This window comes from Eutrigla gurnardus (assembly GCF_963514095.1).
Source record: "Eutrigla gurnardus genome assembly, chromosome: 18".
Classification (NCBI taxonomy): Eukaryota; Metazoa; Chordata; class Actinopteri; order Perciformes; family Triglidae; genus Eutrigla; species Eutrigla gurnardus.
In genome coordinates this window covers 5,233,166-5,260,384 of record NC_139929.1, presented here as the reverse complement: position 1 = coordinate 5,260,384, position 27,219 = coordinate 5,233,166, and the positions used below count along the sequence as shown (strand labels likewise).

Here is a 27,219-nt window from a genome sequence, read left to right as displayed (position 1 = left end):
ATGTTGTTAGATGGAGCAGAACGAGCGCGTGAGAGGCACGGCACGTGCATCAAACAACTCCTGCATTGTTCCGGTTTTGAGAAGCTTAATGTCGGAGCGTTTTACAATCACAAGATGGTTATTATGCATTACCATGCTTACGGATCAGCGTGGCCAACACTATTCAATTACATCATGACGCCGGATACTGTGTGGATTTGACCGATGTTTTCATAATTCTACTATGTGTAAACAAATCTTTATCCTCCTCTCTGTCCGCAGACAATCTCAGTTCTTATGGTGGCATTTAATATCCTCTACCTTCTCGTGGATGAGACTGCCATGCCCAAGGGATCCACGGTAAGCCTACTGTAACCTAACCTAAGTACATTTTTACTCCCCACACACACACACACACACACCCAGAATGTAAACTGCAGAAGAGCTTGCCTATCAGACCTGCCATGTTCCTGGCGGAGACATAAATCAAATTCCGGATATGCTCAGATGCTTGCTGGAAGAAAAGGCACGACCAGATGTTAATCAGGCTTGAACCTTGAGCTTCTGGTTTTTGTTTTGGGAGCTCATTGAAAGTCATTTCACAGCAGTGTGCAGATTCAATGAGCTGGCTACGTGTCTCAAGCCCACAGTGAATAAGCTGCTTTTCTTCCCTCCAGCAAAGGCAGACAGGGCCAGGTGAAGGGCTATTACTGTGAGGCAGACTAACCGAGTGTGGAATGGCTCTCAGAGATTCTCATCTCCGCCTAACATGCAATGTGTTTTAAGCTCTCCTTATCTCATCTCATCTGCAGTGACAGAGAGGCGTGTGCTCGTGTGTGTGTGTGTGTGTGTGTGTGTGCGTTTGCGGTTGCATTCTTGTCTGAGAGGAGGCAACATAATGTATCCTATTTCTCCCTCATTTCATTTTCGCGTCTCGCGGGCAACTTACAGAGCTGCCCTCGACATTCCAATTATTTTATTGAGCAGAGATGTTTTCTTTGGCATGACACGTCACAGAAAATCCCCCAAATTACACTTGTCATGAAGCTCGAAGCTGTCCTGCCTGACAGCGTGGCCCCCACTAAATGTTTTATGCATTTGTTGAGCTGGATGGATGCCACACCTCTGATGATCTCACAGCACTACAAGGGGTGGGAGGAAGTCTCGCCCTCCACAACAATCGATACTGATATGATATCCAGCCATCCGCCCCGTTAACCCTACCCTCCGGCTCTCAAACTCTCTGCCCCCGAGCACAGACATTCCCTTGCAAGTTACCCGCACACCGTCTGGTGGGAGATAAGGACAGGGGAGAGAAAGTGATGTAAAGAAGTAGAGAGAGCGTCTGATTTGAGGTCTGAAAGAGGTGCAAAGAGACTGTGGGAAAGTCAAATGAGGCCCCGATGCGTTGATTGTTGTGTGGGGGGGGGAGCACAATGGAAGTGCCCTGTCAATGTTTGTCTTCCCTTCCTACTAAGCATCCTGCCATAGTCCTTAGCATACTGAGCAGAGCCCAAATTGCCTTTACGGCGTAGAGGATAGAGGTGGAGGATGATGAGGAATTGGGAGAGAGGACGAGAACGAGCAGGGAGGAGAAGCAGGTGGATGATGATGAGGAGCAGAGATGCAGTAGAAGCGAGGAGGAGGAGGAGGAAGAGCTGTCAAAAGACACTGTGTTTTACTGCTTGATGAACAAGCACTAAGGGGGACCAATAAACTTGTTATTGCGGGCCCTCCTCTTTGGTTGCCACAACACTTGACACTATATTTTGTAAAATGGACAATTAGCTGCAACTGGATGGCAATTTTCTCCTAAGTAAAGTTGCCCTTCTCTAAACAGACATGTACATAATAGGACATCAGACTTCCTGTGAGAAGCAAAGACCTTTCAACTTTAGTGAATAAAAGTGGACATAATCTGAGAAATATCCGTTCTGGCCACCATAAACAATTTGAATTAATTAAAAAATCTATATATCTATAGCCATGATGCAGTTAGGTTAGCACCCAGCAGAACTACAGGGAAAGGTTAAGTTCCGTTTAAGTTGATATCTCAACATAATGACTTAATTATTTAAAACAAGTTCTAGGCTGGAACAAGAAACAGTTTGACAAGATGGTCTTCCAGTGAGAGTGAAAGTACCTCTGGGGCTACTGTTAAACCACTGTTTGGCAATTGAAGTCCATAAATCCACAGATAAAAAAATGGGATGAATGATGTTGACATTTTATGGCAAGATGAAGCGTAATTAAAATTTGCAAAAACTACTCTGGCCAGAGATGAAGAGATAGTACAACTTAGCCTCAATTACTGTGATGATTAAAGATAGAGCCACAATATGGGTGGAGTTGGCGCGGACACTATATCCAAATGTGCCTTTTCGGAGTCAGCCATCCAGGAGTAAGTGTATAAATGACTAAATCAATGTGCAGATAACAATATTACCAGCCTCAACATGTAGAGCAACAGGATTTTGACTATTATTGAACAGGGATTCAAGATTGAAAGTGATGGATAGACACACACACACACACAAAACAGCAGCAGACCATCATTTCCTCTCAAACACAGACGCACACAACCAAAGGCACTATCAACATGCCAGAGAGGTAGGCAGATGTGTTACCACCATAAAGTATCTAGAGCTATGTCTGACAAACATTAAAGGTATAGACCACCCATTTATTTCATTTGAAATGTATTTAAAAGAAAATTCATAAACTCTGAAAGTAAAAAAAGGAAAGTGTAATCTAGCTACATAGCTACTCACATTAATTAATGTCTTGATTAGTGTGTGACGCACACAAGCACAGACTTTAATGAGGATGCAAGGCACTGCAGTGATGGGAGTGAGGCAGGCAGACCAGACGTTCAATGTCAAGTTTCAGAAATGGTATTACTAGTTTCCTCCAGGCATGAATGTAGGAAATATATTGTCATAATTAATTACAGTTACAGGTAAGAAGGATATATACTGTTGTTTTGACCTTTTTTAGGGGGGTCAGACTGCCCAAATCCACCCATTATTCAAACCATGTGTGTTCAACGTAGCAGGTTATTCTTTATAAGAGAAAGCTTTCAATAAACTGTACTCACAAGTGGTGGGGTCAAATAATGGCAGTCTCTTGGTCAAAGCTGAAGCCCCGAGCTGAAAAACACAATGGAAAGTAAGGGTTAAAAGTGTCGATCACATGACCTAACAGATGCATTTGCTGTTGGCTGGTTCCTTCTTGTACATCCGGGCCATTTCAGAAGTCTGTACCTGAAGCTAAAGGCACGTCCATATATTATATTTACTTTTTATGGCCGCTTCTATCGCCCACTCATTAGATGATAGCCGGGGGAATTATCTGGTGTGCGAGTGGATAAGTGTTAGGAGGGGCATGGAGTGAGAAAGAGTTATGTCTGTATTAAAAGGGTAGAAAACGTAGGCAACCAAGATGTTTGATCAAACTTATCTTGTCTTATGTTTAATATTTTTAAATGGTAACATTACTTCAGGGACCCACCCGAGGTCAAATGGTCAGGACGTGAGACACTGACAACCTCAGGTATTGCGAGGTGTTGATCTCACGAGCAACAAATGCAACGCGTCTGCTGAAAGAGCGAAGAACGAATCTACCGGTCCCTCCGCCGAGCCCTCGCTCTCTTCGACACACACAAACACACTATCACCCTTCCTGCTACTGGAATGAAAAGAAGTGAGAGTTGAAAGGAAGGCGCGCCGTGAAAGCTAGCTGTCCTAAGAACGCGCATACGGGCATATTGCGAGAGCACACACACACAATCTTAATGCATGCCCACCCTCGCTCCATTAATAAATTACATCAGATGCTGTCTGCTAATTCCTTGTGTGTGTGTGTGAGAGAGAGAGGGAGAGGGAGAGAGAGAGAGCACTGCACCATGGCTCTGCAGTAAGCTCAGGGATGACAGTTGCATAAAAAGGCATGAAACAACCTGCCAGGCTTTCCTTTTTTCTCCAGGCTCTTTTTACAAAACAAATCAAGATAAGGACACTCAAGGTGGGTAAAAAAGAATCAAACTACAAACAGAATCAAGGACCAGGATCTACAATGCAACTGTAGTGCATTCTGTATATGAGCACCGTACAGTGATGTCATGCATTGGTATAGCATGGTGCTGTGTTTGAATGCATACGACACAGAGACAGCATAAAGGATCCACTAGTAGTATTGTAGGCTATTTAGTGATGGGGAATAAACTGAACACGTGATTAAATATATACTTATAATATCTCCATATGATTATCTATAAGATCTGATGCATCATTCAGTTTTAGGCCTTTATTTTTTGTTAATTTGTTTGTTGAATGTGAGCAATCTATGGTCAAGTCTGTGAAGATAATGTTTAATATTGTAGGTGCCCCAAAACACACTCATCCTTTGGAGAATCATCCGTGTTGCCAAGTTTGACAAAGAGCAAATATTTATCACCCGACTACACAGATGCTTGGTATGTGCAGCATATGTAGATGTGTGTCTTTTTCCTGCTCCGGATTCAAAAGGCCTTTAGGTGTTGAGGAAGGGGGGGTGGGGGGGAGCGGGAGGGGTGTGTTTGCCGAAGTATTTGTTTTGTTGTTTTTATGTTTTTGGCGTGCTTTCAGCCTGCGCGCTCTCCTTACCGTAAGCAATGTGCCGTTTTTGTTTGAACACCTGTTCACATATTGTATGATCGACAGTGATTTGAAAGGAGCCTCTTTCATCTCGTTCCATTCATCACTTAGCCAATTTGATTCTGTCTTCCTCAAGTGGGGAAATTCTTCATGCAGCGCATACTTTGCAGGATTTCTGTAATTGCATGTGTGCGCACAACTGCCTACGGTGCTGTCGTTTCCCATTTTTTTTTCTTCTGTTTTTGTTTGTGATGCGATTACACGAGACTTGTGTGTGAGGACATTAAATAACACCGTTTTTTTTCTTCCATCTTCCAGGACCGAGGCATCGGGAACACCCCTCTGTCCACATTCGGCCTGGCTCAGGCGGTGCTGGAGATCGTCCTCATGTTGTATCCTTTCAGCGAGCCTTTTGTCCGTGGCCAGAGTAGCATGCTCCATGGCCAAGAGCAACATTGTCCAGCCAGCTTTGTTTACCCAGGACATAGTTCAGCCGGACACCTTCCGGAAGACGTGCCGTTTCGTCACCTTTTATCGCAGCAGAAATAAACGAGTCGCAGACTGCTTTTGCCGCCGGCGGAGAAGTGTTTTTTGGTCCTTGATTGAATTGCTCGACAGCTACTTGATGGTGTCCTCCGTCGTTGGCTTCTACAGCCTGCGGGTCTTTGAGGGACTCACTCCCAGGAACGATGACACAACCATGACAACGGTAAAGATGGGATGGAAGGTGGGGTGAAGTGGGGGCAAGGGTGCTGAGATTGCCCTGAAAGGTGCCGATGTGTTTGGGGACCCCCCCCTGTGTTTCATCTATTTCCTCTCACTCTGGACTCCTACTGCTCACTAATGTTTTCATCGGGGCCCCCTCAATGGCTTCAGTTGATCTGTCCAATATTTGTTTGTGAGTTGGGAAAACACTGGCAAAGTGCAAGCCTCTTTCTTGCACATCAGAGGGAGAGTGGGGTTTTTTTGGGTGGGGGTGGAGGATGTTTGGCCCATAGTGGCACCTATTCACTTGGTAATGAGTGGTGGAGTGGTGAGGCTTGTTAACTAGCCATGACGCTAGCTGAAAGGGCTTGAAAGGACAACAGAGGGAACCTGGTAATGAGCAGCTTCAGAGGTGCTAATTGTACAATATGTGGAACCAATTTAACATCAATTGATGCGTTCCTATGTGTGTGGTACGTCTTCGCTGGAACTCTCTGCGCCACTGTTGGTTTCCTCACATAACTGTACATTATATGCCAGAGAGATCTGAAGTTTGATCATGTGATTTTTGTAGATCATCGGTTGCTGTGTCTCCATCTTGGTCCTGAGTTCAGCCCTGCCAGTGATGTCCAGGACTCTAGGTGAGTAGAAGTGTGTGTGGGCATGCTCATTTCACAATTCACGTAAAGCCTGGGTGTACGGGTTACATGTTTAAGGGAACACTTTGCTACCTTCGGTTGGTGCAAGGCTATCGTTTTTTCTCTGTTTAAGTTGTTTACTAATCTAACCAGCTGCTGCCTTTATATATATTATATTATATAGAAAGACAAAAGAGTGGTATCGACCTTCTCATCTAATTATTTGCCGGCATGAGAATAAGCATATCAGTATTTCGCCAGATATCAGACTACCTCTTTCACAACTCAATTGTCAGCGATGTCATAATAACCTAAATTCCCATCCTCCCACCACAGTTTCCGATGCCGCCACCAAGACCATTAGGGTTAGCGAGTTGAATTCTCCTATAGTTTCCCATAGTGACATTAGAAAGGAGTGCATGGTGAAGGGCTAAAAATGACAGGAGTAGCACCATCACAATGGCACTAATAAACATGCAGAGTGCAGAGCACAGCTGTTCAAATAGCACTACTCTGTGTGTGTGTGTGTGTGTGTCTGTGTGTGTGTGTGTGTGTGTGTGTGTGTGTGTGTGTGTGTGTGTGTGTGTGTGTGTGTGTGTGTGTGTGTGTGTCTGTGTGTGAGTGTGTGAGAGACCAACAGAGTGGGAAAGCATACAGTGACTCATTGGGAGCTTTACAAAAAATATCAACAGGTTCTGCTTTGTGACGCTGAATAGATTAAAAGGAATAAATGCACGAGACAGAGGTGAAGAGAAAAGGCCTCCCAACTAGAGAGTTGAGTGTGACAAAGTGAGATGTTAAGAGACCAGAAAAAAAGGGTTTTGTGTCTTGATGTAAGGTCTTTTTTTTGTGCAGGTCAGTGTGGGAAATGTGCATTGTAAAGTAGGCCAAAGTCTGAATCAGCAGGCTCCGTGTTGCGGTTTGAATAATCATCTAACTAACGTCACCACAGACTGAAGCAAATGTGTCTTTTGTGAAGAATCAGAAAAAAATTAGGGGAGATTTGGTTGGGTTAGAGATGCCTTTTATGTTGTGATTTCTAGATCTGTTAATAACCAGAAACCTGCGTGACACAAAAGCCAGCAGCATATTAAGCGTTGCTCACATACGAAGAAAACCCATCTCGCTCTGCCATACAAGCCTGATTAATCTGTCGTATGCTTCCTGGATTCATAACCAGCTGCATGCTAATGTCTCTAACTCTGCTAGTTTATCCCTGACATTTCAAATGCCACGCATCCTTTTTACTCCCAATTAGATTTTCTCAAATTGCCGGACCATGATCAAAACCTTTGGCATTAGGAATGGATGTAGCCTGACCACAGTGGCAAGCTGCATCGACTGGGGTCTCCATCATCTCTCTCCCTGTGTCTTCACGGGCAATTTTCTTAAAGGTCCTTGATGCTTGCAAACTGCTTACTGCGGCTGTAAATACATCTCTCCAGACACTGAATCAATTGCCCAATTTAATTGACGACGGAGGCTGTGAAGATGTTACGGGCGGGAAGTAGAACGTATAAAAGACTCATGCCTTTCGGCTGTGCTACATCTGAATCTAATTTCTGGATACAGAAAGGAAAAAAAAATACTGGCATAGATGTTGTGGTGCATGAAATTAATATATATGTACACATTAGGATATTGAAAGCTTAATTATACCCCTACGTTACTTCATCATCGGATGGCACAGCTGGCCAGTCCTCGGGGTAGAGTGCAGGGACACCGGGGACGGCGGGCCAAATGGATACGCAGGGAAACGACGGGGTGTTGATGCCTTTCCAGGCAGCATGCGATCAGCTGAGACAGATGGTTTGAAATTGGTCTGGCAGTGTGCGGCTACAGTAAGACGAGACCGCAGGAGGAACCGCTCCTTCATCTCCGTCTAAAAGGCCCTGGGAGAGAGATGAGGTCCACCTGTGTGCCACCTCCGCTGCTATACTTAGTCAGCCATCCTTTCGTAGTCCACAGAGAACAGTCTATACAGTCCTGCAAGCCGACACGCCGTCAGGTGATGAATAATAAGCGTAGTTTACGGTGCAGTGGATTTATTCGTCCGTCAAATAAGATGCATAACATTTGTCATGTTTTGATGGGAGCGTTGCCATGCATATACATCTATTAAGGCTAGAAATTACAACATATATCAGGTGAAAATCTATATTCTCAGGTAACAATCTTGTCAAATTGTGCTGGTTTTGTTTAGTTTCTGGAAATCTTTTTGGTTCTTAGTTATCACACCTTTATAGTCAAACCGAAGTAGTAATTGGTTTGTTTAAAATAGCCCCAAACGACACGTTAATGTTGTTTTCCCAGCGAATGTCATCTTGCTTTAATCTGGTTTCTCTGTCCTCTACAGGCATCACTAGGTTCGATCTCTTGGGAGACTTTGGGAGATTTAATTGGCTGGGAAACTTTTACATCGTGCTGTCATACAACTTGCTGTTTGCCGTCGTGACAACACTCTGTCTTGTGAGAAAATTCACCTCGGCAATACGGGAAGAGCTTCTAAAGGCATTAGGTAAATCTATCTATTTATATTTGATGTACTAGAATATAAAACAATCTGTACTTTGACTACTCAATTTAACTTGTTTCCACAAAAGTTTGGGGTGAAACACCGACAGCACCCACCTTCTCTGTGGCTTTGGAGGGAGATAGTGTTTATTTCTCTCAGACAGCACAACCTTGAGTGACAAAATGGAAGAAATTGCAGCGAGATCCAATGTGCTGCGGGACTGACATGTGACAAAGGATGGGGCTACTCTCAAAGGCTTGTGGTGACAGGCCCTGGATGTTTGATACACGGGGTGGGATAGGGTTAGAAAATGTCAGACAGAGGCACTGAGGGGAGGGGAAAAAAGCACATCAATACCTCTGTCTAAGTGAAAGTCTGAGGCTTTTTAATGAGATTTCTGTCCCTTATCTCCCCCTGTCCAGGTCTGGATAAATTGCAACTGTCAAACAGCCCCACGGACCCAGAATCTGGGAAGCTCTCGGCCAACGGGCATCAGAAAACTCTGTGAAAGGGATGATACATCAACACACATACACACACCTTAGCACAGCCAAAGGGAGATTTCGATAGTACTGCCTGACTACCGAGAGGTGAAAGGGATTGGAAGGAACTTAATAAACCCGGGCAGTGTCTGACGGATGCTGCAAATGGAGGCTGAGAGCAATTTAGCTTCGTGACATTCCATCCTCTACGTCTCGGATGGAAGCTGGGACAGAGCCAGGGATGAGACTGAGGAGTGAAATAGACTGGCATCACTGCAGTGACCTTGGTGTTGACCTCAACCACGACTGTGACTTTAAACCACCCATCTCTTGCTTCAGGGGCACCCCCCCCCCCCCCCCTCCCACACTATGTTTTCCTTCTACAAACTCCTTGCCACTGCACTAGACAAAAGTAAGAGGGCAAAGCAGGTGAAACAATGTCTTTTTCTTTTCCATAGTCTTACATCTAACTAAAAGTTTCCAGACTTAGTATAGTAAATAGACACATTTCAATCCGTCGTTCTTTTAATGTCAGTGTGTAAATGGTAATCGGTGTCGGTGATACGTGGAGCATTTGCAGTGTATGGTCTTTGATATGTGAAATGATGCAGGCATGATAAGGTGTCAATTTGTCTCTTTATTTTTTATTTGTTTCAGCTCAAAATGTGAAAAGAAAATGTGCTTTGTGAAGCATGAAAGAAGTTATTCACTCATCACACCCAGTACATAAAACCGCACGGCATCGACACAATCCACGTTATATGCATCGGCGCCGTCATTACTGACGGGCCTCGTCCGTCTCTTTACTCGGCTTTACTTAAGTGCGCTTTAACTTTATTGATGATGTCATTAGTTTGTATGAAGTAGGCTAAGAACTTTTTTTAGGTGCTCTAGATTAGGCTCGAGCTACTCTACAAATGGGAAAACTATATGGGAGTTGTATCCACTTCAGTTCCAAAGAGCAGAATGCTTCAGTGCGTTTAGGAGCCGAGCCTATGGTTGTACTTCCTAAGATTATATCACGCACATGGTAAGAAAATGTCATCACACTTTTGCTCATCCCCCCCAAAAAAACAACATAAAAAACATTTAAATTCACAGGGCACAGAAGTTTGTTTTCCTCTCCAAATATTTGTAAATGTTGTATTTACATGTACATATTATCTTGTTTTTCATACCTCTTTTGCATTATTTGGATGTAAATATTAGGCTCTTGTTGAGCCCCCTGAGGGTCTGACTCACTAAGCAATCTGTATTTTTGTTGTACATATTTTTTTATAACACCTAAATCTAATGCAAATCTGTAAAAAAAAAGTCTTCACATACAGAATGCATGAATGAAAAATGTGCAACTTTGCAGCTGGTAGAAAGACTTGGTGACTCAGGCCCCATTTACATGTAATTGTACTGCTGCATAATGTTCTGAACTGATGTTTCTTTTGTCTCCAGAACCACCTTAAATGCCTTATACAACAAGCATCTCACAGGCTTAATGTTAAGGTTGTTTCTTGTTCTGTGTCGTTCGTTCATGTATGTGTACATATATGTGTGTACATGTACATCGTTTGTCTCTAGACAGTTCCACTGTGATGCCCTGACCACCACAAAGATTCTTTTTGCCATGAATGTCGTCGCCGTAGCTCTTATCTAGTGAGAAGCTCCATTTTGAGACTAATTCATGACCCATAAGACACTTGCTAGGATACGGTGGAGTTGTCTAATGGTGTTATCTCTATTGTGTTATAGATGTCATGTGTTTTCACGGTGACTAAAGTGACATGATGACAAAAGAAAAAGGAAGGAAATTTAAATTGATATATGCATTTGAAACGTTCGTTTCATAGGACAGGGAATGATTTACATCAACGCTGTCTGCCATTGGTTGTTGCTTTATTACAAAGACTGGATTTTTTTTGTTTTGTTTAAATGTGGGAACTCTCAATCACGACACTCATGTTGAAGCCATCTTCTCAAATAAGCAAATTCAACCTGAGATTGTTTTGTAAAGGCTGATACGGCTTTTACCATCCCAAACCCAAAGTCATTTTCAATATAAAATGACATAAAACTGGAAAAAATATCATTTCAAGAGGGCAGTTTCACCAAAATAAGTGGCAGAAACATTTGGTAGACTTTCTGGTACAATGTATGCCATTTCATTGGATACTGTGAAAAATCAACATGGCTCAAATGATATGGCAAAGAAAAGGGATGATACTGTAAATTGGCGAAATTGTATTTAACTGCAATGTAAAAATGAGATGTATGATTTAATCTGGATGAACTAAGATCACTTGATATAACCACTCTGCTGCAGATCGTGGTAACGCTGGGCTCTGCAGGGAAATGTCAATCCACTACTCAAACATCACAATCATAAGAACCGAGAGGGACATTTTCTATTCCAGCAAGGTTTTTCTGGTTGTCTTTACAGAACATCTCTGGGTTTTTGTGGGGTTTCAAAAGTTGAGAGTTGGCGAAGCAGCTTTTTTTTCCTGTACTTTCTGTACGTCAGTTGATCTCTGCATGTAATTTTTGGAACATGTTTCGTGAATGTATTTTTTTACGATTTTTCCCAGTTTGCTAAATTTACGTTTAGTTATTTTTTGATGTTTGTGTGTTTGCAAATAAACATAGAAAATGGCTTTGTGATCTTTCCATTCATCACCGTTACAACCCTGGGCATCAATACTGAGGTGACATGGATGAGTTTGGCATTTTGGGAAAATCATTTAATATATTTTCTTTGCCAAGAGTGAAGAGCAGTGGATTGATATCACTCTCGTGTCTGTACACTAAGTATGGAGCGAGGGCCAAGACGTGCTCGGGTTAGCTTAGCATAAAGACTGGAAGCAGAGGGAAACAACTAGCCTAGCTCTGTCCAAAGCTGAACAATCCTCTCACAGGTGCCTTGCCTGTTTAACAGAACACAAACCATGATGTAGAAAGAGAACTGACAAGAATGCAGAAGTTACTGCTATTGGCTGATGTTTGCAAAGATATAGTTACAGCACGTAAATCCCTATAAATCACTTATTTTCGTGTATGAATTAAACAAATTAGATACAGCTTCCCATCCTTGTCCTAAGCTAAGTTAATTACCTCCCACTCTCGCATCATATTACAACAACAACCTGAATAAGTAGAATTCCTTTGTCATTCACTATTAGATGCCATCATTTTTCTTATAATAAAAGCAGTAGAGGTTGTAAATATGATCTAAAATGCCATCTTAATTTAAATATGTACCTGTTTAGATGAGCTTTTTGTGGTAGACAGATCTGCACAAAGGACAGGACGGTCTGCTCTCGATAGAAAAGGCCTCAAAGGCCTCCAGACAGATCTGATGGAACAGGTGGGAGCAGGACAGAAGCACGGTGCGTCTGCGTTGCTGATGGCTGGATGTGTCTGCTTCCGCTGGGAGGCTTGGGCCGCACAGTTCAGTCAGGCAGATGAGGCAGTCCCCGACCCCTCTCTGGATAACCTGTTGGATTTGGAAACAAATGGTCTATTTCGGAAGATACTGCATAGTCAGAGGTGAATTTTGCATGTCTTTTTGATGCCACTGCCATGTCGTCATGAAGAACTACCCGACTGGTTTGATCCGACACGAGGCGATAACATGTTTATCAGTGATCCTTATAAAAACAAAGTCACACACGCACAGCCCCGCCAATGATTAACCCGACACAGCTTCCTGTATTTAGGGGCCAACGTGCCCGGCCGTTAAATGTTTCATAACGAGCTGCGCTCCGCTTTATAGAGTGTGCACCCGTGAAAAAAAGGTGCAAGGTATGTGTTGAAAGCACATTCGCTGTTTGATACTCCATGTCAAGGCTGAGCCACTCCTGCCTTCTGCTCAACCTTTTCACACCAGATAAAGAAGGGGAAAAAAAAAACATCTTTGCACACACCCCGCTCCCTCTATGGAAAATGGTACTGGCTACAATGAAAGCCAACAATGGAGCCTTATAGAACAGCAAATCTTAATGTCTTTTCAATTCCTCCACAGCAGTCAAGGCGATGAAAAGCCTGCCGTGCATTATCGGAGTGGCTCATGTTTTTTTGTAAACACAGAGGAGTATTAGCCTACCATTCTGCCATCCTTTTGATAAAGTGAATGATCACTGGAGAGGTTCTACACACTGTGATGCCGTCGCCCCCCCATGCAAGCATTAACATGCAACCGGGAAAGGCAAGGCTGGGAGAAGACTGGATATTTGACTTGTTTGATAAAGGAAGTGGTTCCTGGTCGTCTCATTCCTGACCTGGCTCTGTATTCGGTCCCAGACGTGCTCCTGAGGTTCGGAGACGAGCTTTCTCTCCAGCTGCTGGAACACGCGTCTGCTTGAAGACAGGGAGCGGTTGATATCACTCAGAAAAGCCTCCGTGTCGGTGTGACAGTATCGGACAAAGCTGTCATTCAACTCCTGAAACTAATTAGAAAAACCATTTTAGTGACACAAAGGAGGCATGTTTCATTCAAACACACAATAGAGTCCTGTTTTCGGCGGAGGCTAATTGTTTGTGTGTATTGTAATGGCTGAGGCAGGCTGACAGGGTACAGTTGTAAAACAGCCAGATCAATACAGTCACGTCTCCCACTAACATGGAGAATTAATGGAAACCAGTAAAAAAAAAAAGAAGGGAGACAGTGCTGGAAATGAGGTTACACACAAATCTGACACCTTTACTGTCGTCATCACATGAACATGTTCCCTTCCGTCTTGTACACAGTGTTGGATATAAATCAATTAATTAATTACTACATTACAGAATTATGGATTTTTCTTCCAAAAAAAACCCCCTCCTAATCTTTCTAATTAATTTGAACAACTTTACATCAAATACATCAACAATTCTGGACCAGTTCAATGTCCAGAGGAGGGGGGATAGTATTGGGGGACTTGGTTCAGTCTTTGTACAGACTAGTTTCTGAGATTGTGTTTTAAATGAAGTATCTCAATTGATCGAAGCGCTCTAGCATTCTCATATTGTCCATTTTTAAGACTTCTTTCCACTGTCTGTCATCCCAGAACTCATCTGTCTTCTCCCATTCACAGCAGCCGTTGCTAGGCAACAATTAATGACTATGCATGATTATATTACATTAATGTCGGGCTGCAACTAATGACTTAATATGCTGAGTTTCAATTCATTCATTGATTTTTATTATATAAAAATATATAAACTGTGATAAAAATAGTGACGAATATCCATCACATGTCCTAAAGATCAAGCTCACGTCTTCTAATTGCTTGTTTTATGTAAATAGATGATCAGTTTACTATCACACACAAAAATACTTAAAACCAGGCATGTTTTTTAAATGAAGAATTACTCAAAATAAATGATTAACAAAATCAATGCCAATAGTTTTCTGTCAAAGGAATAGATGCAGCTCAACATTAATGCGTACTACATCATGTAATTACTGCACCAAGTTAATTAAGAACAGCATCAGCCTTAACACCTGCTTGCATTTGTTTTCCGTCTGTGACACGTACACAAATACACGCTATCCCTTAGCCTGTCATCGTGACATCAGAGCTGCTTTACAGCTAGGCTTTTATCGCTAATTAAGCCACAGTTGACCATTCGGATGGAGGTTTTTATGAGTCTGGATGTCGACAGTGAAAGGCAAACAGTACGGCCTCTGGTGAACTTTGCCTTGCTCTGCAGGAGATGCAGATGGAGGAGGGAAGAGAGATGGAAGAAGAGGTGGAGTGCAGAGCTGTTATCTAACAGCAATTCATCTAAGATGTCGGTAGTGTCCCCGTTAATGTGTTGACTCAGGGTCGAACCTCCGAAGTGAGTAAAAACTGAAAGCTGGGCATCAGGATCAGCTGATAAGATTTCTGATATGTGGAGGGGGGGGAAGTTTTCCCCAGGAACACCTGTGGCTTCGTGGTACAAAGATGCGTTATGGGCCTCCTGCTATTACAAGGAAAAACCGAAAGAATCGGTTTCTCCATCCCACACAGGTTCCAACCCAGCACTAACACGTCTGTTTGCATTACAGTCAGCTAAGCAAATAAGTCTTCCCCCTGAAAATCAAGTCGAATCAGACCTGTCAGCGCTGTTGCGCAGCTCGCAGCTCTTGAAGATCATCCCTCGGCGTGACAAAAGGTATGAGACAATCTCATGACCACCCACAGCCACTGAATCACACAACATGAATGTAGAGTGGCTGACAGCGCCTATGACTCCATCCCAAGCATGTGGACCCCGGACATGGCCTAATGTGTTAGAACAGAGTTAATTGGCTCAGTAAATGCCGTGTCTTTGTTTACTTGACATGTGAATGCATGGTTTATTGGCGAGATGATAGAGACCGACAGGGGGGATGGTTAGGACACTCCGACCCTTGCAACACATTATGAGCGTGGCCCTCACACATTTGTCACTTATGCTTCATCAGCCTCTTGGAAGAGAGGGCCACTCTGCATGATTACAACACTCCAAATGGAATTAAACAGGGCTTCTTCTTAAAGGCACTGGACACGCAGTGCATGTGTTGCAGCTATGGCTATTTTAAAGCAAGGCTTTTAGAATAATTTGAGAATTTGCTCTGCATCCCTGAAGAATTTTTAGCTAAAACAAAAATACAGAGATCAGTCTCATCTTTGGCCATCCAAGGCCTCAGTTGGGGTTCACTAGGTGGCAATGTTTTCTTTTACTCAGAGGCACCGTGAAGGCAACACAGCCTCAGAGTCAAACAACCCCATCCACTGGCTGCTCTTGAAGCCCATTTTCAAACGATCCTTCCATCAAGTCTAGTCGCTCCATGATTTATAGCTTTTGAAATAGGACTAGAACACAAAGCCCTAAATGACACCCTGCGTCAGGTATCCAAACATCCTGGTCAACCTCACCTCTTCAACCTTTCCCATCCAACCCTGTAACACAGCTACACACACACACACAACATACATAGATGAAGGAATACCAGAACCCAAACATGCACAGGACACATCAGGCCTTTGTGTTGACCCAGGAATGTCCAGACTGTTTGACTAAAACACAAAACTCTCTCCACATTAATGGACAAACGGTGTATGATTCACAAAGCATCAAAGGGGCTCAAGAGGTTGAGGGCAAGTGAAGGTGTGTTTGTGTCTGTGCATGTAGGTTAGCCGTGGGGTCAGTGAGTCCCTGAAACCCTCAAGATGTGACGTTCGTCACAGGATAAACAGTCTAAAAATGTCAGAGGGAAATGTAGGAATAAAAGCTGAAAAGACTCATTATAATCTATAAATTTGCTGCAGATTTCAAGTCCAAACTCACCTTTTTTTCAAAGAATTTCCGTCGTAGCTGTTTGTCTTTTGGGCAGATGGATTTTCTCAATTTTCTGTACTTTTTACGAGCAAGGTAGCCTCGCCAGCATGCTTGGATTCTACACACACACACACACACACACACACACACACACACACACACACACACACACACACACAAAATACAGTCAAAAAGTCACTCAAAACGGGTTGAAATGTACGAGACAAATGTTAGAAACATTTGGTAAAAATCAAGCTGTACAGAAATTTGAAGAGACCTGTATTATTATATGATAATGATGGTATGATTACGTGACGCCATTAGCTTAGCTAATTAGCTAAAATGAAATTACTAGGATTTCTAATATTGTTACAAGCTAGAATAGCAAGTGTTTCCAAACATAAACAGCACATACAACGCAAATTGTGTCGAAAAATATTTGGGATATTATAAATGAAAAAATGCATAGATAGATGCATATGCATCAGATTGACTTTGTTCATAAATAAAATGATTTTACAATAGCTGAACTATTTTCAGTATTGATTATTTCATGTATAAAACATATTTTCGTATTTGAGGATGTTTTTTCCTTCAGCATGCAATGGAAGATGTTGTTTTGTGGAGATTGTGTGATGAACTCATATAAAGTTCACATACCTTGTGGCACATTGGTGTCTGAAGAGGCGAGCTGCATCGTGGATCACCCGCGTCTCATATTGCTCCATTCGGCACATCGGGCAGCACTTCCTCTCCGAAAACCTCTCGAAGGCCTGCAAGCACGCTCGATGGAAAACATGGGAACAAGACAGCAACACCTAAAAAGAAACAGCGACACAAATGACTTAGAATATGTGAAAGAAAACTGTATCATGCATGTATAGGTTGACTGGCTATATGGGTTGAAGTGTCTCCAGAGGATGCTGCTGAATGTGTATTGCTTTTCCAGGTTTTCTTACAAAAAACTCTCATACTATATACAGTCTGTGCACATGCTGTGTGTGCACGTGAGCCTTAAGCCATGCTAAATGTGTGTATTCATGCACGTATGTGACTTTTAAGTGTTATTTGCTGAGAGGATATAGAGGGAGTCAGCAGGACCCCCAGTGGGCCGGCTGGGACCTGGACTATAGCCTCCTCTACCTGAGAGAGGGACTCTTTTATGGTCTGAAAGGAGACATCCACAGCTATGGGTCTTGGCACACAAACCAGTTTACTCAGATCTCTAGAGGGCAGGGGGAGGCATATTGATTTCCCCATTGTTTGTAGCCTGACCAACACACTCCATCACCAGTGAAAGGGCCCCCTGCAGTGTAAAATTTCCAGGAGCTTGACAAGCTATTAGACCACCGAGACATTTCACATCTCACAATGCTTTAAGGCTACAAGCTAAAGTTTATGGACATATTATAGAAAAACGTAATAGAAAGTAACATTTTCTTTTTAACGCCTGTCCTATTACAGAACATTTCTGATTGGTATTCAAATATGAGCTGGATAGAGAAGCAAATATTCCAGTCACACAACAGACTGAGAACATATGCTGCTGTAACCGTTTTTAGTTGTCATATTAAAGCTTGAAGGCAACGCAAGATGCATTGTTACAATATGAAGGCTTGTAGTAAAATGCCACATCAACAAAGAATCTCTCCTGTCACTTTCCCTTGTTAGCTGGCTCTAATTAACTTTTTTTTTTCTCCCCCTAAACTAATATTTACATGTGCATCTATGGCAACTGTGCTTTGTGAAGCCACCTATTCTAGTCCCGCATTCTTGAGGAGATTGGCATCTTAAAAGGGGATCGGAAAAGGTGTAAACGACTGAATGACCCTCACAGTAACACACTGATTGCTACATCATCGCGTCACAGTTGAGTTCCAAGGCAGTATGGGTAAATTTGTACAGTTGTCTACACAGATTAGAACATACAGGAAACTGCAGGGGGGGAGAGGTGGTGGCTTTGTGTGTGTGTTTACGGAAACACAGGTTTCCCTGAGGACAGACAGAACACTGGAAAATAGTAAAAAGTTTAACAGTAGCTACTGTGTTGGGGGAATACCTGAGGCTGAAGGCAAAAGTCCTCCTTGCATATTGTACATGGTTGAGCCGAGTCCCCCTGCTGAACAGACCTGGCCTTAACCTGAGTCCATCCATCCTCTGTCATTCTCTCTGCAGGGGAGGCGACTAAACCCAACTTCTGAGCTGGAAGAAATAAGAAAAACACTGATTTTATTTATATATATATTCACAATTAAGTCTCTCCAAATTTGCCAGTGTGTTATTTTACCTAGTGTTAAAGGAGGCGGAGCAGACTCAAGCACATATTCTCTCTCTGCTTGCTGGTCTTGTGTCTGCGGACCCCTCTCCTCCACTCTTTTTCTGGGTCTTTTGCATCTCAGAAAAGGGTCAGGCAGTGAGAGACTTGGATGCAGCAGGGTGCGTGCAATGTGGTCTTGAAAGGCAACTGAGGTGATCACCAAGTTGTTCCTAGCTTTATGTGTCAAACCCTGTAAAAAAATTAATAAATAATAATAATAATACAGAAATGTCCATCAGTGCATTTACTTAAAGTGCTGCAAAGTAGTAAATGTAGACTTAGTGTTTATCTGGGGGCAGGATAAGGAATAAATAACGTTAGAAATTCATTCTGAACCACACTGTCTAGACACAGTAATAGCGAATAGCGGGGATAAATCACTGCATGGCCAAATGGGAAATGCTAAAATTGCCTAAAGATATGCAGCAACGAGTGCGTGAAATAAATTACTTTTTAAAAAAAAGCTCGTCTACCAGTCCATCTTCTGGCTTGACAAAATGAAATATGGTAACCATGACCTCATTTTATTCCTGAGTTAGACAGTACGTTGGCTGTTTTTAAGGTAAACGGAACCGTGTGGCGCTCCGTTCACACAGGTGTTTGATATCTCATCAAGCTAGCAGGCGCTAAACAAAGACACGGGAAACTTCACTTCCGCCTTTCTAACAACACGAGCTTCACGTCTAAAGTCTCACAACATGTCTAAAGACTGTTTGTACGTATCGGAACAAACTCTGACTTCATACCCGCCATAGTTTTTTAGATTTTAAAGCAAGATAGAATCCAAACCTTCCGCATTGCCATCCTATCAACGCAGTGTTAGCCTGGTTACCTGGTAACCGCTCCGGCCCGCCTCCTGTCCACGCATGGCTGCCTGTGATTGGCTGAGCCGAGACATCTGGTTTAGCTGATTGGTTATTGCTTTTACACGTTTAAAAACACAGTAAATGCCATTGTGTGACGTTCTTTATGTATTTGTGTAAGTCATATATAACTGATTAATACATAAATTGTTGAGTGTTGTTGTTTAGTAATATTAATTAATACAATGTCCAAATTATGTGCTGTAGTTTATTTTTTTTATTATTAAAAAATAATAAATAAGTGATTTCCTATAGGGTACAATTATGATGTATTTGTACTTAACATGAGTGTTTCCATCTTATGTTACTTTATACTGATATCCCACAACAATTCAAAAATGTATTTATACTCTGGTAGCAAGTTACATTGTAGATTATTAACCTAGATTGTAGATTAATTTATGTATTATAATGGATGATTATAAATAGAACAGTAAAAAAACATTTTTAATAATTATATCCCTCTTGACTATAGCTACAACATCAAAATTCCTCTTTATTATTTATAATAATCAAAAAAATGACCTTTTTTCTGAAAATATGTCATTTGAAAGTACGATGCAATATTAATCGACTACTAATAACACGGTACTGCTATGTTTAATGGAATAAAGGCTCTGAACGCTTCCACCGCCACTGCTGCTAGTTTTACATTTACACAGTTTTCTATGTCTATCCCCTTCTATCACCATGCAAAGGCAATTTTGCTCCTTGAAAAACTAGGTACTGTGTCTCAATCTCACTAATGATTATTTTATTGTCAGGGAGTTGTCAGTGAATAGTTGGAACCTGACCAAAGGAGGTTAGTCTATGTGTCTAGGTGACTCACCAAGCTGTCGTCAGAGCAGGCACTGAACAAAGCTAAGCTGCTCATACCTGTGCTGTGAGCTAAGGGATCCCTCCCAGGTCACCCTTACATGGAAAACCATACACACAAACACACACGCAGTCCCAACCGTCTCTTTTTGTGAGCCTGATGAAAAGTTTGCTTTATTTCTCACACACAGCGTGGGAGGGGGGGGGGGGGGGAAGGGGTGTGACTTTTAAAATGCTTTGCAAGCCTTGATTGACTTTGATGTGTTCAGTCGGAATCGGTGAAAACAGATGGCCGAGGAGAAGGCTAACGGTGAGGCCTGTCAATCCAGGGAGTCCTCTAAGAAAACAAAGTGAAGACCTGGCTCTGGGAGAGGAGGAAACCCCTGAGCTTCTCAAGAGGCTGCTGCATTCTTGAGATTAGGGCAAGAAAAACGCAGACCACTGCTGTTAATGCCCCAGACAAAGGCGTGGAACAATTTATTAGTTAAGAATTCAAGCTCAGGGCTCAATCAAAGGCCTGTCGTCCACAATGCCAGACTTTGGGCTTTGGTTTGTTGTTTTAAGTAAATAATCACGCTTAAAAGATACGGCAAAGATGGGGCTCAAGTCCCCCATAAAGCCTGCATTCTTCCAACTGTCATCAGAATGGATTTCTGTGCGCGCTTTTATTTTCAACGAGTACATTGTTTGCCTTTTTCTTTATGAATACCATTTTAAAGAGCTTTTTATTTAACTTTCTTCCCCCCCTAGACCTCTTTACCTGATCTGTGGTATTTTTGAAAAGACAACTCACCTTGACGTGCAAAGAGCTGATGACTTAAGCAAAAGGTTTTAAAAAAAAAGGAGCTGTGTGCAGGAACTGCGTTGCAACTTTTGCACCGACATGAGGTTGAAAAGCAACAGTGGATTCTTCAAAACGTGTGCATGTGCTGCGGTCGCTAACGCAGATAGAGCTGCCAAGACTTTAAAGGAAATTGTGATTCATCTTAGGCACCAGATCATGTGAGACAAACATGACGGTAATCAATACTTGAGTAAATAAAGCATCCAGACGTGAGTGAGTGCACAACACTTTGATGATAGTGAGCCGGTTCATACCCATAAAACAGCTCCGTGTCCATACACCATGCGCTGTGATATATCGCATTGTTGTCAAATGAGTAATTGCCGTGAGATATAGATGAGAAAGGGCAGCCCATAATGGTTAATTAACAATTATGTCAGCCAGTGAGATGACCAGGAGACCAATCACTTTGATAGGAGACAGTGGAGGGGGGACAGAAATCAAATTATTTTATGACTTGACCCGTAATGCTTCCTTAACATGACTTTAATCACTCCATGGTGGATAGGAGTCCCCCATGGCTATCTGGGAGCGAACCAGTCGGGAGTGGAGGACGGCGAGGTTTTACTATTTGCTGTTATCTCCTGCGTCATTGCTGAGTAAGTAAGCTATAAAAGAACACAGCCATCATTACAGCCGTTTGGTTGCTTTTTAGAGAGATGGAGCTCCTAATGATTAGACATGTCCTTTGTAAATGAAATACAAATCACGCCAAGCTTTTGGTTTTACTTCATTTACTAAGTGCTACATTACCTCATACTTTGGACCTAACAATGATTTCCTATAAATCTCCGGGTAGTTGAAATGATGAAGGGGCTCACATATCACGAAATGTGCTTATTAGCACTTGAGAAGTTATTGATCGGGCATTTTGATTAATATCCACTGGGGGGCTACGGTGGCATTCAGAGGCCCGTGGAGGCCCGCTGTGAAGCTGGCTGGGACTTCTCCCTCTCACTTACCTCCAGTTTTTGTGCTGACTGCCAGCCTGCGCTCTGGCGAGACGACAGCCACTGCAGCGTCCTGGTGCCAGGATTGAGAGGAACTCACCCTCTATATTCCTAATTTCTTACCGCTATTCATACTCATGCCATTATTGAGACATAATGAAAGCAGGAGAATCGCTATGGAGGTTGCACTTAATGGATAAAGTGATGTCCTAGTTTATGGGTCAGCACCAGCGGTAGGAAAATTGTTAGATAATGGGTAATATATGCATAAAGCTTATGTTCCCAAAATCTCTCCAAAAGATCCTGGACTTTGCATGCAATTTCAGTTAAGACAATATTTTGTACAAAAGCATGACAATCAATGAGACATGCAGAGCTGTTTCCTAAGCCACGCCTTCCCTAGTGATACACCAACATAACAGTTTTCATAAAATGTGATTTCTAATGATAACAAGGGCACATTATCACTTGTAATTCCTGTTAAATTTTGACACATTAGCTGGCTTTTCAAACTGCCAACCATTGATTTTGTTGAAGTGGCAGCCATCGCTTTTTTCTGCAGTAGCTTACCTCGCTAATTAAGCTAATGTTAGTGCCGTGAGTTGATTGAAAACACTGAAGGAAATCTAAAATATGCACTTCATTGTATTGCACTGCAGAGCGAGGTAATGTTAGCAGCTTATTCCAGTTATGATGAGAAAAAAAATGACATTTCTAAGCTCTATATAATATATTTTGATACAGTGTGTTATAGTTACTATTAAGGATTCAAAGGCAAAAGAGAACCGACAGAATTTCAGTTTGGGTTACTTTTGGCTGAGCTGAACATGCAGCGATGATTTCAATGTAATGTCACTGCAGCGGGAACTGATAACTTCTGGCATGGCGGCGCGGCCATCTTTCTCCATAATGGACAATAATTGAGCAGAATCCATCACTATAGCTGGAAATAGACCACCATAATGGCAATAAATTGTGCCCTGTGAAGGCTCGAGCACTGAAAACCCAGCCGCCCCCGCTGAGTCTGAGAGGCACTGCAACTTCCACGCGTTCCCTTTCATCCTTTACATTTTGACTCCATGCTGATTACATACAATGCACACCCAGTCAAGTCAAATCATACCTTTTAAGAGCAGAGTGCACTGCCGTGTCGATTGGCCTTTGAGGGGTGTTGCAGGCACAATGCATGGCAGTAATTCTGCAAAAAATAAATGATGCTTGATTGACAACTTGACACCATATTAGACATCATTTTCAGATCCATCAGAGCAAACACTTTGATAGTATTTTTAAGATCAACACATTCAAAAAAAATCCTTGTACTGGAAACATTATTATTCACCGATTTCATTTTTTTTAAAGGAGCAGATAATGAAATAAGCAGGGCTGCTGGAGACTTCCTAAATCAGCACCTACTGATGATTGAACAAGTGCAAAGGGCATAAAGTTTGCCTGTGCCGTGGGGAATGTGTTTGTGGTAAGTCTCATGAATGCCAAGTTCTTTGGGCAATAAGAATAAATATCACAACCACTCTCTAGAATTACCACATAATTGGGGACTTTCCGCGTCTGCACAGGACCCCGCTGTCTCCTCCTAACCTGCATGTACTACAACGGATGAGTCCATATTTAGGCGATGAGGGGTGGGAACATGGAGGGGAGAACCATATTTAGCCTGTCAGGGCTCACAATTTAAGACTGCTTCATGACAACAACAAATCATGAATAACTTGCATTTTGTTCATATTTACAGTTTGACTTTTTGATTTTCACATGTTGTATTTTATCTCCCAGGATCACGTTAAAGAGGTTTGTCCTAAATTATGTCACAAACTACATAATAAACATACAGTAACTGATTTTTTATAAAATAATATAGTACATTGATTTATTTCTGTAAAAAGATATATAGTCTTTCTGCACACCTACATGTCTCCAATGAAAAACCCACTAAGAGTGGGTGATATCCTACTTACTGTATATAGAGGGTAAGTAGTATGAACTCCCATGCATCACGATGCTGGACAATGATTGGTTGAAGCGAGGCAGAGGGTGGGAGATGTTAGAATAAATGGTGTCATTCAGGAGAAAAGCCAGAAAAGGGATGAAATTGATGGGAATACAATATTCCTTTCAATGAAATTGCCAAATCTCATCATTTAAACATCTCAACTTTTACTTAATGTCAAACCAAAGATCAGTAAGGAAGCATTCGATCATCCTGATGAGTCAAGGTTTGAGTACTCATGGATCGGGTCCAGCCTTTAAATTAATGTCATCCCTTTTTCTCCCTCGGTGTCCCTGTTTTACAAACAATTTACAACAACAACAAAAAAAGCATAGAAAGGAAAGCATTACCTCATCATGTGCAATACATCGCTACACATGTCAAACTCCCGCCTCAGCATTCAGCATGAAGCTGTCAAACATCTGCTCCGGTGACACAACCCCTAAACAATTTGATTGTCAAAAGCGAAGCCGATCATTAAAAACAACACAAAGTCTCTGCCGTCTAAAAGACACATGTTGCTTCACCATTCAGGGGGCAAGTCATTCACCATCGCTCGCACACTTCAAAGCGCGTTGAGGTTCTGCCAAACAAGCGCAGTCTCTCGGTTTCTTGTTGTAATTTTAGTGCGCGATGAAAGGTAAAGTAGCAACACTTATTTACTTGTTACTCAATGTGCCAAAGGTGCAGCCACAGATGTTTTTGTTTCCATTATCTGTCTCATCGAATCTGCTCCTCCGATTCGCCCGCTGGATGTTTATTTACGGATCCCGGCTTTAATGGAGAGCATCGAATAACTCCGTGCTAATGACGCAAACCCCCCCCAGTACCGAATCTATTTACATGTTTAATCCAGATTTGCCTCCAGTAATGAGGAGTTACAGTAAATGTGAGGTGTTTTTTTTTTTTTTTTTATCCTGCGGCACGGAATGAATTTGTAACTTGTAAAGTTTGATTGTCACGGCTTAATTGTGTTTGACATGCGTTCAGGGAGTACTGACGACTTTGAGGGACAGCTTGTAAACTGGCGGGGGATGGGAAAGTTACATATCGGAACATTTTTTACAAACAAGTATAGATAAGGGGGGAAATGTATGTATCTAGAAAAAGTCAATTCGACTGTCCCACCCTTGACATAAAGTCACGAATTAGGAGTTATGTCAGAGAAATACCGCCTTTAATTTACGTAAAGCTCCTCCGGGCGGGACTGATCCTGAAACGTTCCCCTGACCCGTGCTCGTCATGTTAAGTGCAATGCCGGGTAACATTTCTGCATGAGTTGCATCGATTCACTCACATGTGAGAGGGGCGGGGGGGGGGGGACACAACCGGAGGATCCAGTGGGAGAAGTGACAGGCTACTGGCTGTTTGCCTGCTCGGTCCTCCGCTGCCAAAGTAAACAGGTGAGCTTCTCATCTTTTCACACCTCCGCCTGCTGCTGACAGACAATCACATGGAACAGAATCAAGAAGAAGCACATCGGTAGGCATGGGCAACAGTTTGGCCTACTTACAGCTAGCAAAAAGGGCTATTTTGATAGCCTACGTTGCGTAATCGAGCTGGATATTTCAGCCACAACTATAGTTTTGCTTGGAATAGATTTTTTTTTTCTTTAAAAAGGTAAATGTGAGGATCTTTCTCACAAGTTGAAATCGAAGATCAAGGCGAGTGAAGCGCCCCGGCGCTGCCTTGTTTACATTCCTACATGTAGTCCCACTCAACGTGTCTCGTTTGACACCGCAAATCAATTTAAGGAGAGATGAAGTGGGGAAGAACTCGTGAAATTCAAACATTTCTCTGATGTATATTCCAATTCGCTTGACCTTTTGGATGGGGTCAACAGCGCTATACGTCAGTGACGAGGGGGCGAGACGGCTTTGTGTTTACCTCCCCTACCTACACACACAACATTTGTCGAATACTTGCGCTGAAAAACATGGCCCGCCTGCAGCTGCTGCTCTGGTGGGAACCCAAGATGTCATGCGAGCAGCACAATACCCGGCCATCAGAATCTGACAACCTTTGAACTGTCACTCCTCAAAAAAACAGCGAATCCGCCGAGGCTAAACAAGACGTGTCAGGCTAAACACGCTGGCGTGTAAGCAGACGCTTTCAAGGTCATGCAAACGCGGGAAACCACAGACCAAAAAAAATCTCTATGATGAGCTTTCTGACCATGCAGACGTTTACACGCACACCTACTGTACACACACACACACACACACACACGTGCTCACACCTTACCCACGCAGCAGCGACTTCAAAAGGAACAAGGAGATAAAACAAAATGAATTGCAGACACATCAAGCCTCCCGTGCCCTTTAAAGCTTAATTATACCTGTTGGGGTGATGAGAGACACATCACAGAACCTAGTGATTAATAAACAAACGCCGCATCCCATAAAGCAGTCTGACAAGTCCCTGCTCATCGCCCCCTCACACTCACAGTCTGGGCTCAGGTGGAGTGCACATATCAAAGTGTATCAAACAGCCCAACCTTGGCCACGGCTTAACCCCCCCCTGCATGTCCTCCCCGTCCTCATCACTTGGCCTTCTTTGCACTTCTTTTCCCCTTCCACCTGTCCGTCTGAAGCGTCCGATGAGAGCATCACGCAGACACGTGCTCCAGAGCAACCAGCCCGCCGGTCTTTCATCTTTCGTTGGCCGGGGCCCCGGATCACTCGACTGGGGCTTTGTACCTGCCGACGTGGTAAGTGTCGCGTTTGCCGGGGCCGTTTTGTAAACAGACACACCTTTTGTGAGAAGACGACGTGAACGAGATGAAGTTACTAACTGCTGGGGAGCTTGCGCGGCTGTCGCTGAAGGAAGGGGCTGACCCGAGGCTGAGGGGCATATTAGATTGCCCCCGTCTTGAAAGAGGGACTACGTGTCGAGTGAGAGCCGGTACAAGAAGTTGTCAAAAACTCCCATCGGTGGCAGCGGAGGAGTAAAGGTGCAGGGGATGTAACATCAAGGCACAACCGAGTGATAATTACCTCTATGATTGAGTCAGTTATCATCTGGGCCCTCCGGCTTCATTATAGGGAAACGTCATACTAATGGAATATCTCATTCAAGTTCAATTAAAAACACACTGAAATGAATAAAAGTCGATCTGTCATTAGATCTGCACTGATGAACAGGTGTATACCATTCCTACAAATGACCAGAACAAAAGTGAGTTAAATAT

At 42.8% G+C, this 27,219-nt stretch overlaps 2 protein-coding genes across 2 annotated transcripts in view; one reads left to right on the top strand and one right to left on the bottom strand.

Moving 5' to 3' along the window:
- lmbr1 (limb development membrane protein 1) overlaps window positions 1-11,598 on the top strand; it is a 30,735-nt gene extending 19,137 nt beyond the window's left edge. Inside the window, exons 12-17 of the mRNA XM_084034255.1 lie at window positions 262-339; window positions 4,932-5,005; window positions 5,232-5,322; window positions 5,893-5,959; window positions 8,313-8,474; window positions 8,894-11,598. Coding sequence (XP_083890381.1) covers window positions 262-339; window positions 4,932-5,005; window positions 5,232-5,322; window positions 5,893-5,959; window positions 8,313-8,474; window positions 8,894-8,979 — 558 coding nt within the window. The 3' untranslated portion in view covers window positions 8,980-11,598. The remainder of the gene's footprint in view (window positions 1-261; window positions 340-4,931; window positions 5,006-5,231; window positions 5,323-5,892; window positions 5,960-8,312; window positions 8,475-8,893) is intronic.
- Window positions 2,231-18,597, bottom strand: rnf32 (ring finger protein 32). The gene is made up of 7 exons (XM_084034256.1): window positions 18,519-18,597; window positions 18,291-18,433; window positions 16,892-17,049; window positions 16,241-16,349; window positions 13,222-13,389; window positions 12,203-12,437; window positions 2,231-3,128 (listed from the first exon to the last, which is right to left on the bottom strand). The coding sequence occupies exons 2-6, from the start codon at window positions 18,393-18,395 to the stop codon at window positions 12,207-12,209; spliced, it is 771 nt and encodes a 256-aa protein (XP_083890382.1). The 5' UTR covers window positions 18,396-18,433; window positions 18,519-18,597; the 3' UTR covers window positions 2,231-3,128; window positions 12,203-12,206.
- Between the last annotated feature and the right edge of the window lie 8,622 nt (window positions 18,598-27,219).

Excerpts from the sequence above, each read along its gene's own strand:
- rnf32 (XM_084034256.1), bottom strand. The coding sequence starts at position 18,395 with ATGACAGAGGATGGATGGACTCAGGTTAAGGCCAGGTCTGTTCAGCAG. Across the intron at positions 17,050-18,290 it reads ACTTTTGCCTTCAGCCTCAG|GTGTTGCTGTCTTGTTCCCA; the intron begins GTATTCCCCCAA and ends GTTTCTTTTTAG. Across the intron at positions 13,390-16,240 it reads GGAAATTCTTTGAAAAAAAG|TTTCAGGAGTTGAATGACAG; the intron begins GTGAGTTTGGAC and ends TTTTCTAATTAG.